This window comes from Ptychodera flava, chromosome 10, assembly GCF_041260155.1.
Source record: "Ptychodera flava strain L36383 chromosome 10, AS_Pfla_20210202, whole genome shotgun sequence".
Lineage (NCBI taxonomy): Eukaryota > Metazoa > Hemichordata > Enteropneusta > Ptychoderidae > Ptychodera > Ptychodera flava.
Window position 1 is genome coordinate 6637673 of NC_091937.1, and position 15189 is coordinate 6652861.

The following is a 15189-nucleotide window of genomic DNA, read 5'->3' on the forward strand; positions in this document are numbered from 1 at the left end:
CGTCGAATCCGATTTTGCAGAGCGCCACCAAATATATTCTCGCAGAGGTCGCCAACAATATCTTTTGCACTACATTGTGTGAAAACTGCATGTAATATACAGACAAACACAAAGGAGCTGATTTATGGAAAAACAGTTACATTGTGAAATTGAAGCTGCAGTTGTCTGTCCCATGATCCCTAAAACTTGAAACTAATAGTGGATAAACATTGACAAATTTATTAAAATAGGGGGTGTTGCGTATTTTATAGTTAGGCCTAGTAGGCTATTGGTTGATCATAAAAGAACGACGTAATGAATTGTTGGTATATGGGGCAAATTAGGCGGAAATGGTTAAATCGAACTTGTTGCAGATGGCATATTTGGCATATTGTTGTTGTTGTTGTTTTGTGGATAAACCATTAAATAACCACTTTCGATAAGCAATTAGGCCTATGCTTCGAAATTTTAAACTTATGCGCTGAGTTGCTATAAATAATACAATATTTACACTACTCAAGTTTTTTTTTATCAGACGGTACACGTTTCTTTCATCAGAAGTTTTTAAATTGGTGATATCAATCCGACTTTGAAGAATGGCTAGGTCACTGGACCATACTTGACTACCAACATCAAGACATCTTCGTATTAAAAATAGTGAATCATCATCATCCAGTCTGCATACCCCACGCGATGCCAAAACCAAAACTTGACAGAACGTCGTTAATAACTTTGTTATGCAAAGTTACATGTAATCTTTCTAAAAGCAGAGTGTTTCCAAAGACTGTCTACCAAATCCTATATAGTAGCTCGAGGTAAAGGGTATTAGGGTGGGACGGTTTTGCCGTCCGACCAAAATAGCCTACTCAGGCAAAACCTCGAGCTACTGTACTGCAGCTACCAAATCCCGAGCCACTCACGTAGGGCAAAATGGTCACCTACCCTCGGGCACATAGTCCCATGATTAGGCTATAATCTATTTTGGTTTTTTTCCCCTTAATATGTTGCCTATGATACATTTTTTCGGAAATATTGTGGTCAGTGTTTGATCGCCCTGAACCCCCTGAAAAATAACAATAATTTGGAAAAAATATCCCTGCCGATCTACCTACCCTATTTTTGAAAACCATGTTATCGGAACAGCAGAATCTATTTATTTACTTATTTTTTGCCTACAATGAGAGTATAGAGAAGACGATAAATGATTACACAGTTAGCGGGCTTTTAAAAACGCCATCAATCGACAAAGTTCCGAAAGTTATAAATGCAGCGCCCCCACACTTCAGAATGTCGTTCGTTGTTCATTCATTGAAATCGAGGCTACCTAATGTTTGGGTTTTGCTAATGAGGCCATCTTGAAAATCGGAGGATTGTGCTGTGTAGATAAGCCGCGTACCCTTTGGAATATCTGCTATCATCTGCGTCATTCCACAACCAAATTCGTCGAAAACAGCGGTGATACATCGTGGAATAATAGTCACACCATCGGATTTTGTTTTTGTTTGGTTAGAGTGGGAACTATTTGGACATTTAGCCGTGTGAAACTTGCAGGCTTTCACAGTCCAAAAATGGCCTGTGGTGCAACGTTAAAACGGACTCTAGATTTTGATCCTTTACATAGTCCTTCGCCGTCACCGAAAAGACGAAGATGTGTGCCTCTTATACCGCCAACAACACCACAGACAAAGGCGCATCAGTTAGAACCGTCACCGTTTGGCCACGTTTCACCAAAGTTAACGCCAGGTAAGACCGGAAGAAGACAAAGACGCTGCAAAAACAGGTCGAACATTGCGAGTCAAGTGGAGCATAATTTAAATGGCGTCGTTTGCAAGTTTGAGCCTGTTCGAAAGCTCATTGTTTTATCACGATTTTGATTCAACTCCCGTTAATGAATTTCGCAGGGTGTAGATTCTAAATACCCGAAGAAGTTGTAAAGTTAGACGAAATAGGCAAGCATTTGTGAGAGTTTGTAAATGCAGACGACAATCATTGCTCAGGTTCCCACAAGTACTACGCCACATCATTTGAATTCGTAAATGTTCGATCAGAACACAGTATCCTAACGATTTCTTCTCTCAATAGGTATTATTTCCCATACAAAATCATGATCACTGTCTTCATCGTCTACACTTCCCCACCGAATCATTCATGTGTCCATACTTCTAAAAACTCTTTGTCGACAAGTCATGTAAATTCGATAACGGTCAAAATGGACGCCATGTAAATTTTAGATTCAAATGCTGTTGTAGAAGGGCCGGGCTTGACCCCTACCGTGCATGCCGTAGACCTTCCGCAATTTATGCCCTCAAGAGACAGTTCTTAATAATGAGCGAAATTTCAAAGCCTTAGTAAGAAATACAATGTGAAAACGTTCTGCTTGTGGTCCGTCTCTGATCATGACTTGTGACTGGTGTATCAGAAGGGGAGGTCACCCGATAAAAGCTGATTTATTCAATTCTGTAACTGAGATATAGAGATTCGTCAGCGTTGGTCGCATTTCTCGTCAGCCTTTGTAATGCGGAAAGTAGTGTACTGGTGTGTAAGTTTTATGTCGTATGATTTTTACGATTAATTTGCTTTAAGAATTCATGGAAGCCCTATGATGTTATTTCCTATCTGTTCCACTGGGGGGTCTTTTGGAAGCCCTTACAGTCACTTGCTTTGTGAATATGTTAATGATAGAGTAATGTGTGTGGCACTGAATAGCTTCCCATTTACTTGTCCAAACAGACCAAACACAGCACTGGATTTCTAAGTTTACATGAACTGCTGCAGAATAGTTTTGTGTCAGGTAGTGACAAATACAATTTATCAATTGCATCGGAATGTAAAATCCATGCAGTGTAAATTGTCTTTCATGCCAAATTTATAATACCACAATTTGGACTAATGTAGACACAATTTCAAGTGTTTCAGTGCACAAGTACTAGTAGAAAAAGTGTACCGTGGACTTTTTTCACCATTTATGACAGATTCATGAAAGTGTTGAGGTTTGAAAGCCGAGCAAATGGAACTTTGCTCCTGACAAAGTCTGCAGAGACCAGTGTCTGTATGAGTGTACATGTAGATGTTTTGTGACTGTTACATAACTTTTCCTGGTAAAGTTAATGATATCAATATATGTGAATAATAATCAATGTACAATTTATACCCTGATTTTCTACAGAAAATCAAGGCAGTCAATATTAGGAGACAGCACAACAGATACTAGATTTCCTGAATGTTAACAGTGTCTCCCTTTCCTTTGAGCAGAATGTATGCCATAGTACATAGCTGAAGTCGCATAATCTTTTTTTTTTCTTTTAGAACAACTATCAAACAATGTAATGCTGGAGTGGAGACGGATGCAAAGACGCAAGAAACTATCAACTGCATTTACAAATAGTAGCAGTACTTCCACTAGTGCTTCTCATATACAGTCACCAATAGCACAGGCATCAACATCGTCGGCATCATCAACGCCATCCACATCAAGTCTTGGCCAACATGTGCAATTGCTGTCAAGTTTATCTCCTTCTGTTTCATCGTGCGTCTCACCAAGTTCGTCTCCCTCCCGCAGAGAACAACCCATATTTACATTGAGGCAGGTCATCATGCTTTGTGAAAGGCTTCTCAAAGAACGGGAGGAGCAAATTAGAGAGGAATATGACAAAACCCTGACATGCAAACTTGCAGGTATGTGTTCAGTGTGCATGGTCTGTTCTGATACTTCCACAAAAAGTCTCTGTTCAAATTTATTGACATATATTGACAGCACTGTACCACAGTTCATGTATATTTTGAAAGATACAACAAAAACAAAGATTTGGATCCTTTGAAATTTATACTTTCATTTTACTCGGTCATAGTCGCATTTTAAAGTTGAATGCAAATTGTATTTTCAAACCCAATAATTTTTTTTTCATTCGTAAGGGAAAAAAGAGGAATTAATTTGAAACAGCCTTCCTTATGGCAAGATATGATATAAAATAACAGCAGAACTGAACGATTGAAATAGCATTTTGAGTTGTAGGGGCAACTGATTTTTGTAAGGTGAGAATGAGAAACAATGGTAATGGCTTGATACATCTTGTGTTTTGTAAGAGAAACTGCCAATTCAGGACTATTGGTATTCAGAATATTCCACAAGGTGATTTCGAGGGATGGGCCACCCCCGTTTTTTTCGAGCAATCCATTCATGTCAATAACTGCTCAAAAGAATGTATTTTCACAACAAAAGAATGTGCAAATTATGCATTGTAATGCAAATTGACTGCCCCTCTCATTTTTGAAGGCAGTGGAGAACACCAGTATGGTATAGCAACAGTTATGGGTCTCTGGCAATGAATTCCCAGTATGATGGGGATCCTGTATGGCTGTTCATAAGCAGATGCATTCAGTAGCTGTTTTTTATAGTTTCCATTGAGAACGCACATTCCGTACACTCCCAGTCAGGCCGTTTGGGTCTCTTGGATAATGAGAAATGCCATACAATTGGATCTTTCAAATGCTGGTCACCCACTGTGAATAGCAGCATTAGATGTCATGCCTTTGAATTCAGTATTGCTGACTTTCAGGCCAACCAGTTGTGCTGTTGATGTGAGACAGAACTGGAGGCATTAGAGCTTTAATCCCATAGTTTCCAAAGTTCTAAATGTTTTTTTACAATAACCAAAAAAAGCAACATGTGCTGACACTTGTGCTATGCATGTTCATCGCTGCAAGTTATTTTTTTTACATATTCATCAGCTAATGTTTGTATAACACCATTGTATTTGGTGTAACTGTGCACATCTGCATAAGAAAATGGGAGAGAAGAGATAAAATGAAAGCAGTCTCTTGCAGAATTTTTGTGATGTGTATGCCTTTAATTCAAACAAGCGGTTGGTGATATTTGGTTGGGAATGATACAAAGCAGATTTAGTCTTCTGTATTTGCAATACCGTGTCAACGACATGGTCATCACAAGTGATCCAAGAATCAGACAGACAAAGATTGCCCATTGACTGGGCACACTCTCTTTGGTAAATCATGTGATTTATCACTGTCCTTGATGGAGTGTTAGTTTTAGCAGATCTTATTTTATGATGGTATCCTTCTTTCACTTTGCAGAACAATATGAAGCCTTTTTGAAATTCAACCATGATCAACTCCACAGAAGGTTTGGTGAAACAGCTGCCAGCTGTAAGTATACAACCATATATGTAAAAGTAATGATGTCCTGTTGATTAGAATTTCATCCTCCATTGATCTGTCCGAAAGAGAGAGTAAAACAAGAATGTCAAATATGTTTGATGCTTTACTCTTGAGTATAGATACTGCAAATAGATGCTACTGTATTAGAATTGAGGTTAAAGTGGTAGCTAAGTTGTCCATTTTACAGACTTTTGGGGCTGTAAAGTACTTAATTTGAAATTTGGTTTGACCAAGGTATGTAAACTCGAGCTAGGAATGTAGTGTGATTGAGATTGCAGAGAATACATTTGCAGGATGTATGATAATTTGAGCATTTGTGATTCCGACTTTGTTTTATGGATTTGTGAAATTGGTCCCTTTGGTGAGTATGACCTTTGGTCATGCAAATATTAAAATGTACAGCTGGATGACATGATTTATGAGTCAGCCTGATATGGAGATGAGTATTGCCAGCATAAACCAATTTGACATGTAATACATCCCAAGTCAACTGTGTTACATCAATTGATGACAGTTGGAATGGTATACTGTATGTGTCTTTGAGTAGCAAGCCTGGTCCTCCTCCTGTTATTCAAATGTGTTCTTGTTAGTGTTGTCACAATCTCTCAGTGTTGTGTAGCTAGGGTATATAGTACACATTACTATTCACCATGGTAGGTTGTGTTTATCGATGTGTTACTTTTATTCTGAGCATGGCACTTCAAAAAAGGGGAACTTACAAAAACTCTTGATTGTAAATATTTATTTCAGTAAAATACGAACACTTTTACAAAAATTGGGGCATTGATAAAATGTGCCCCAGAAAACTATCCCGCATCAACCTTTGTTAGCTATTTAGCTTCATAAAGCCATCTTTTATAATGCAGTGTATATCCTTTACTTCCTTTACTTCATTTGAGATGTTTAGATCTGTGATCCTGTCATGTATCAGTCACTGAAATATTGGGATGATAAATGTGCCAACAAATGTTAAATATAACATTATCCTTTTCAAGCATGTACAGATGTGGAACATTGCACTCAGAAAACTCATTCAATTTGGAGGTCTTCTCAAATTTTTGTCGTTGCCAGATACCTGGCCCAAAATGAACCAACATTTTTTATGAACATGCTACACTACTGCTTTCCAGTCGCGAAACCCACCTATGAACTGTGTTGACTTTCATTCAGTACTACTGTCGCATAGACAGTTGCATCTAAAGTGACATGTTTTTGTGTTATTTTGCAGACGTTTCATAAAGAGTTGTGGAGTCTGTCTGTATGCACCCAATGGGTAGCATTTCCAACTGGTTGTCTTGCAAGTTGTGACTTCTACAGAAGCCATACAGCATTTGTATTCTTTCAGTGACCATGAAGCTACTCACCAACAACAAAAGTTTGATTATCATTCATTGGTTCTCCAAGAAAATGTTTTTTTAAAAGAAATTTACATGAGATTGGCCAGTCCCAAGTTCTGCTGTGATACATATTCTGGTCATGGCTCTATGTACTACATCAGTTATCTATCTACTCTAACATTGTCACTGTTTTCTGATTGAAACTTTGCCTACTATTGAGTTCCTTAGGTCACACAAGACAATTGTTCTGTAAAAACTTTTCTCAGACTGCCATGACAGATTCATTATCATTAAAAACTGGAAAAAAAATATAGTTGTGTACCTGTTAATTGAAAGAAAAAAAATTTTTTAGGGGGTCTACCTGTGCTTACCGAATGTTATTTTGATTATAGTATACTATACAAGTTCATACCATCAAAACACCTTATTCTGCAAAGTGACATACTTTGTACACAATTTTATCTTTGATTAATGTAACAGTGTGGAATACCAACATATTTGAAATTACACACCACACGAGATGCCTTTTACAAGGAGCCATTTCAGCAATAGCTTTACTTCTCTGAAACATGATAAGTAGACAGGCCCTGCATATTTCTATTTAGTTTTCTCTTGCATTTCAAAAGACCAAGTGTACAGGACTTGAAATTCTTGAAAAGCTTGGGTGATCGCATCACATCATTGAACATGTTTACCCTTTCACCACTATGGTTTGGTCCAAACCCATTGTTATGAATGGCAAGTGTGGACCTGTTTACAGGGATTTAGGGGTGAACAGATTAAATTTAACAGTTTGAGTTAAAAAACAACCCATGTCAGACTCGCTCCTGACCACGCACACCATGTTAGTGAGTGGTGTGGAACAGTTGGGATGGGTACTGCTGATATGTGATCATAAACCTGCTGTGTGTGGTCTCTAAGGATCGGAAACCTTGTACTTTAAAATGAATATAGAATAGCTAAGTCTACCCTGGACAAGAAAGGCATACACTTGTAGTTATGCAACTTATCTGATTTAAAAATGTGTTATGTTTATCTCTGCATTAGATTTTTGTGCTTGGGAATTTATTTTTAATATGGCATTTATCTTTTTGGGTTTGTATAGGATTTTTGTTCCCAGATCTTTACTTTTAAAAGTGTTGTGTAAAGCATACAGATAGATGTAGCTAGTATAAGTAAAACATGTACATAACAGAGATGCTTCTTTGTTTACTGTTGCCAATAAAGACTTTTGGGACAGGAGGATGTGATATTGTGCATTCTGTTCTCTGTTGCTTACTTAACCCTATCACTGTACTAGATGAGAATGGGTAACTGATGAATTTTATTCTGTGTACTGTAGCCTTCTTCATGGCAGAGTTGTTTGTAGGACACATTTGATAATCAGCAACCTCATTCTGACAATTAGAAAATGCAGAACTGCAGCTGCTACATCTGACTGACCAACAACAAAGGCTGTTACCAAATTTATAGGGTACTTATGCTATTAGCCGCATAATATATGAACTTCTGGCAGGCCCACTTCTTGAGCAACCATGTACAAGTGCTGTGGCCATGACAAGCATCTGTACCGGAGACTGAGCAGATGGAGTGGTTGTGGATGTGCAATGGTGTTGTCTTTTATAGATTTGTATAATCCTGACTACATAAATCTTGATTAAGATAATTTTGAAAGAGGTATTGCTACATTTCTGTCAAAGCTGCAGATTTATGTCAACGTTCTTGACTACCCATCCATAAACGTGTAGGTCACAGAATGGGGAAACAAGCTGGAGCTTTCTGACAGTTTTTGCATGAATTCATGCAGACTGGTTTTGAAAGGAGAGTATAGTGCAGTTTAAGGTAGAATGTGCCTTGGCGACATAGTTGACTCAAATTTCTGCAATACTATTCTGATCTTCCACTGTAAGGGCTCATTCTGAAGCTGTTTGTGAAAGAAAAACTTTTACTTTCTTAGTTTTTTGAAAATCCAACATTTAATGTTTCCCTCACAGAGTTAACACAGGAATGACGGCCATTTTGAATTTCAAATAATGCAAAAATGTTGGGTAATTTGTTTCGCCAGTTCCAAACTTTGCATGGTGACCCTGATTTTTCGACGTGCATACTACCTGAAGCTCATTTGCATATGAAAAATGACAGAAAATATTATTGTTATATTGTTATTTCTTTGAAACTTCAACCAAAAAGTTAGAGTAAGAAGCTGTTTTGAAAAATAGGTCCAAAAAGTGGGATACCTGGGAATGGTGAGATACACGGCAAAATCTGAAAAAGCTAACTAAGCAGTTTTTCTCTTTCTGCTGTAAGTAAATGTAGCATTGTGTGTCTTCATTGCAGTGTATAATAGATACCCACTTTATTCTACATACAACTCTAAAGGAGTATTTTCGAAATCTACACTAAAAGAAATTGACTTAATCAATTCCTCAAAAATGTAAATGTTGAAATTTACTACAAAGAAATGTGAACTGTGTAAATATGATAATGCAATGTATTTCTGCAAGATTTATCTCAAAGATGAGTGGAATCACTGATTTGTCAATTTCATTTCTTGTTTGCGTGTAGTTTGTGCAACTGTGGTAAAAATGGCAGTATTCCTTCTGATGATGAGGTACACACCTTATGGACCAATATCGGCAGATCACACCAAAAGATCAGGTCATGTTGAATTTAAAAGAGCAAGTGAACTGCAGAGTTATTATAGAAAGTGTACACTGTCAGAGCAAAAACTAGTTCAAAAAAGAAAAGCAATGTTTTTGGTCTTCAGGCCATTCAGAGTCACGTTGCAAGGCTTGACTAGGTAGGTAAATAATTGTATAAGACTGAGGTGACGTGGCATTTTTACTGGGAAGGGCATTATTGATTGACCTGCATACATCTACCCACGGTTACATACCTGTAAAGTTATAAAATTGAAGTTACTGATTACAAGGATCACTCTGATAGCAGTACATGCACTCTAAAGTTCACATCACATGCAGTTGTGTTTCCTTACATTATGGTTTTCTGCAGTATTAGGAAATAATGGATATATTTGTATATTCCTATAGTTGATAAACGTACAAAAAGACTGTTTTTTACACTTCCCATTTCCCATCTAGTGCTGATTGGAATCGTCTTTCACATAGAAGTAAGGTTTTAATTTCAAACCTATTATAACAATGGTTTGGTACATAACCTTTTTGTTCTGTTAGCAATCAGTTGGATCTCCACACATGGAAACAGGGTGGAAGTGTTAATATGCAGTTTAATCATAGCTAGTTTAACATGCTATTCATGGAACTATGTGGCTACAGTTCTGATCTGGACAACTCTTTCTTATCATATGCCTGGTCACTGAAATTTAGATTTACAGAAATATGAGAATTATATGGCTCAGTCACTTTGGTACAGAAAGACGTGCTGTACTATAGTTCTTTAACCAGTAACCATTTGGTAATAGCACATATTAATAGCACATTCTGGTAGCTGGGTTACCCTGACCTATATTTTCATCACCAATGGATACAAAATACAAGAAGCATTTTTAGGCACTCCAAGTTTGTGTCTTTCTTGTATATCAATGTGTCTTGCAACAAAAAATCAGTATTCTTTTTTAGCTCCGCTGTCAGCGACGCGGAGCTTATCAAATAGGTTGATTATCCGTCGTCGTCCGTCGTCCGTCGTCCGTCGTCCGTCGTCGTCCGTCGTCCGTCGTCGTCCGTCAACAATTGCCTTCTCCTCTGAAACCACAAGTCGAATTGCTTTGAAATTTTATATGCAGTTCACTTGGGGTGACCTCACTTCAGTTTGTTCAAATCATGGTGAAATTTGCATATTTGTATTTTTGGGGCATTTTTTGGTGTTTTTGGTAAAAAAATCTTCTTCTCTGAAACCGCTCGTCTGATTGCTTTGAAATTTGATATGCAGTTTGCTTAGGGTGACTTAAACCAGATTTGTTAAAATGGTGGTGAAATTTGCATATTTGTATTTTTAAGGCAATTTTGTCATTTTTGGTAAAAAAATCTTTAAAATCTTCTTCTTCAAAACTACAAGTCAGATAGCTTTTATATTTGGTACATATGTCCCTAGGGATGATCTATTTCAGATTTGTTCAAATTGTGCAGAAATATGCAAATTTGCATTTTTAAGGCAATTTTTGCCATTTTTGGTCAAAAAATGTATTTCTCAAAAAGTACTGGTCTGACAGTTTTGAAATTTGGTATACAGGTTTCTATAGATGAACTAAGTAATATATATTGAATTTCTGATGAAATCTGTAATTTTGTATTTTTTGAGCAATTTTTGCCATTTTTGGTCAAAAATGTGTATTTCCAAAACTACTTATCTGATAGCTTTGAAATTTGGTATACAGGTTTCCATAGATGAACTAAATGATATTTATTGAAATAATGATGACATCTGCAATTTTGAATTTTAGGGCAATTTTTCTCATTTTTGGTCAAAAAATGCGTTTCTCGAAAAGTACTGGTCTAACAGCTTTGAAATTTGGTATACAGGTTTCTATATATGAACTAAGTGTGATATTTTGAAATTATGATGAAATCTGCAATTTTTATTTTTGGGGGCAATTGTTGCCATTTTTGGTCAGAATATTTTATTCTCAAAAACTACTCATCAGATAGCTTTGGTTGACATGTTCTTAGGGATGATCGAATGTGATATATTCAAAGTATGATGAAATCTTCAATTTTGTATTTTTGCAGCTTATTTTAGCCACTTTTTTCTGGCCACTGCATTGAGTTATCAAAGATTTCCACCTTCTTCATCAACATGTGTCAAAAATAGTTATTCTGTACATAAACACAGCGGAGCTATATCGGCCGCTAGGTCGCTTGTTTGAGATTAATAGGGAAACAGTCTGTACAGCAGAAGTGTACCTATACCACTGGGGTTACATAAAACAGTCTATACAGCAGAAGTGTACCTATACCAGTGGGGTTACATAACAAATGAAATATGCAAGGTTGTTGGCACAAACTCTACTCTATTGTTAAAGCCAATAAGGGCCTGGGCAGTAATAAGGGGGGGGGGGGCGCCAGGGAAATTCAGAAACTTGGTGTGTGGAAAATATCGACCCAGCTGACCCCTCAAACTTTTGCATAGAAACAGTGACCTTCCGAAATTCAGTACGCTCCCCTGCCTCCATCATAATGCCAGTATATATATAAAAGTGATGATGATGATTATTATTATTAATTATAACAATTATCAGTGAATATAAATTATTTAAAAAACTACATTATACAGTGAAGTAATAAACCAGAATATCAAAGTACAATATCAACTTTTCTGCAACACAGAAAAAAAGGACAGCTTGTGACACTAAGTGATCAGTGCCAAAGCTTTTATGTCCAAGGTCAAAAGGAGGTGTCCCCCCTGATGTACAAACTTTGGTGGCAGTTTAGGTTACTTTTGAGACATGTACTTGGCCTTGAATATGAAAGTACAACATTATAACTTTCCGGCAACACAGAAAAAAGGGGATCTTTTGTAATAAAAACTGTGCAGTGGTCATTTTAGGGTTGGGAAGGGGAGGTGAAAAAGGATGTTGTCCCCCTCGCTTTGAAGAAACTTTTGAAAATTTCGCTATTGGAATTGTTTCATTAGATGATATTGGACTATACTTTTAGACATAAGGGGTGTTCAATGCTTGTGACAAAATGATTAGCTTTATCATGTTTAAAGCAGGTAATTAACATAGGGTCATTTTTATAATTTTCTACTAGTTTCACTTGAGTACTTGAAGAAGCAACATGGGTGAATAAAGACAGTTAGGGGTGGACCATTTGATATCGGGGGGGGGGGGGTCTGGAAGATTTAAGAGGTTGTACTTTTTTTGTTCAAATTTTTTTTCACTCTCTGATTACTGGTAACTTTTTTTCTCGCACTCCTCATTTGGATATTTGGATACTTTTTTCCCCAACAACAAATGTACAGTCCTCTTCTGTGTGTGGAGTAAAATGTTGCACATTAGATAATCAGTTGGAACACAATACTTGTACATATATTTACCATTTACCATCTAACTAACATATGGGAAAACAATTGAGCAACTGATGAAGGAATTGCACATTGGTTCCGAAACACCATCAGGGAGCCGTCATTATTTATGGCCTGGGGGAGGGGGTCGGAGGAATTTCATCCGAAACGCCAAAATTTCTAGTAACCACCTCCCCCTCTCCCTGGTAACCATAGTGAATTTGAGTAACCCCCTCTCTGACTCAGAAATTTTGACTGATTCCCCCCCCCCCCACTTAGAAAAGTTAAATACCAATACATGTATATATAAAATAATACAGCACAAAGTTACAAAAATATACAGATATAAAAGCTGATGGTCTATAACCAGTATCCAACCATATAGTATTGTTTAATTTGGATGTGAATCATGACAGGGTTTTCACTAGGATATTTGACTAGACAGAATTTGAAAGTACAGAGGGTAGAACACGCGAGATCCTGAGGGGAAAAGCATCAGAGGGGCTGTCCCTATCTTGCACGGAAAATTTCGAGAAATTGATGTGTGCAATTGTGCTGCAATCTGGTGCAATCTGACAAGTGTTTTTAATTTTTTTTCTAAGTAGAACTGTTAAAACACCCCAATGGATGTGTGTAGTGGTGCAACTGAGAGGTGTTTAATTTGTTTTGCACTTGTTAAAATTGTTTGAAAATGACATTGAACACTGATATTTTTATTACATTTTTTGCATGATCAGTGTTTCAGTCAAAATATTCAACAAACAAACAATGACAATACATTTGTAAAAACAGTTGTTGCCAGAGACTGAAGACCAAAGAATGTAAAAGAATGGAAAATCTGTAACAGGCTTCTTGTGTTATTTTTTCAGCTGCCAGCTTTGAATGACAATCCTGAATTCAGTATGGTTAGTTGTCAAAATGATTATTGAATGATTATTGATAACTGAAGTCAATTAAAATATATGTTTCGGTGTTGATAAAGGATTAATTCACAACAGTTCAGTCCTGGATCCTGTGAAAAATTTGAGAGATTGATGTGTGCAATGGTGAAATCTGGGAGGTCTTTTCAATTTGTCTTTTACTAGTAAAACTGTTAGAACACCCCAAGGGCAAGAGCATGGGGGTTACCCCATCTAGCACAAAAAATTTTGAGAAATTGATATGTGCAATAGTGCAATGTGAGAGGTGTTTCAATTTATTTCACACAAAAAATTGAGTAATCCTCCTTGAAGTGTTCAATATTTGAGTGAACCACCATCACATTCCTCTGACCCGCCAAGGCTGTAAATAATGACGCCAAGGCTGTAAATAATGACGACTCTTATATAACCAGTTCTCCTGGGACCCAGATCACACTATTGATTCACCGGTGTCTCGCCATGTTTCTCCATATCATAAAACCACATTGATCAATTCAATATACCTCATCATTAACAAAGGTAGAAAACAATGTGTGAAGTTGCCCTCACTTTCCTTTATGTATAGGTTTAAAAAGCCAAAAGTTGCTACATTTACTGACCACATTATACCCTCGAGCTATATGAGGAAGACATTACAATGTAAATGTAGCACTCCCCAAAATTATTTGGCCAAAGAACCATTGTGTATCTGACACAGTCTTCAATTTGCACCCAAAGGGTGCCCTGAAAATGAAAAATGTGCTCCAGAAAGTAACTTTTGGTCGATTTTTTTTTCTTTCACCTAAGTGAGCTAATTTTTTCTACGCCCCCTCTGCCTGATTTTTTTTTCATTGACATTCGCTGGGAATTTTTTTTTTGAAAACCTAGATCCCCCAGGATATCAAATGGTTCACCCCTTAGGCTTCCGCTTATTTCACTTGTGCTTGCCACAGGTGTCTGGAGTTGCCAGTGTAGATAGCCCTGCGCACATGTCTGTTCCTGGCGTTATACGGCCGTATAACGCCGGGAACACACAGACCTGTACGCAGGGCTACATGTACACTGGCAAATTCAGGCACCTGTGGTGCAATGCCAGTATACTCTTCTCCCATGCAAGTTGTATGTGTTTATCCTGTTGTCAAACAACAGGAAAAGTGTGACGAGGTCGAAGTGACAAGGGTACTGGAGTCGAGAGGACCACTACCAGCGACATCCATCCGAACAACCGGGTTAAAGGATCGACCTGCTGACCTACTCCCCTACGCATGCGTGTTCGATCCCTGGCGATATCTCCAAACAGCCTTTGACCTTTACCCGGAAGATATCAACAAAACGTCACGATCTAAAACGGGAAAGTTGTACACACTATTAGTCATACATCTGGTGAGATGGATCGCGCCGGTAGTGGCTGACTTTGACCGGTACTTCTCATTTTAACTGCAAAATTATCCTGAGTGTCACAGATCGGTTTGCAGCTATCCTAGCTATACGACCGCTAGCTTTGCAGGTAAGCTCTGATCTTGGGTTGCCCAACATGCCCAACGCACGTTCACTCAGCGAGTGGTTGGATTTTGATAGTGTTCTGTGTCCGTCTTTTCCTCGAGTGCCATCCATCGCAAACAAACAGTAATGATCGGGGATAAAGTTAGTCTTTTTGAAGATGTGCACAGTGCATGTCTGTACGCTTGTGATGGTAGTTAGTTCTTGGACGCTTTTTTGCATGCAGACACTGTCTAGTCACCAACGTACAATTACTACTGTAGGCGGAAATAAAATAACTGAGCTCTCAGTGTCACGCATCACAAGTCAACAGGTAT

The 15189-nt window shown here is 37.7% G+C and overlaps 2 protein-coding genes across 2 annotated transcripts in view; both read left to right on the forward strand.

Annotated features, from left to right (window-relative positions):
- The first annotated feature begins 1266 nt into the window (after positions 1–1266).
- On the forward strand, positions 1267–7733 carry LOC139141871 (akirin-2-like). Its single transcript, XM_070711627.1, has 4 exons — positions 1267–1722; positions 3286–3654; positions 5071–5142; positions 6383–7733. Exons 1-4 carry the CDS (start codon positions 1548–1550, stop codon positions 6391–6393), a joined length of 627 nt encoding a protein of 208 aa, XP_070567728.1. The 5' UTR covers positions 1267–1547; the 3' UTR covers positions 6394–7733.
- Positions 7734–15098: 7365 nt separating this feature from the next.
- The window catches only part of LOC139142971 (protein mono-ADP-ribosyltransferase PARP4-like), a 39712-nt gene continuing 39621 nt past the window's right edge, over positions 15099–15189 (forward strand). Inside the window, exon 1 of the mRNA XM_070713165.1 lies at positions 15099–15185. The gene's annotated coding sequence lies outside the window, so the exon portion shown is untranslated. The remainder of the gene's footprint in view (positions 15186–15189) is intronic.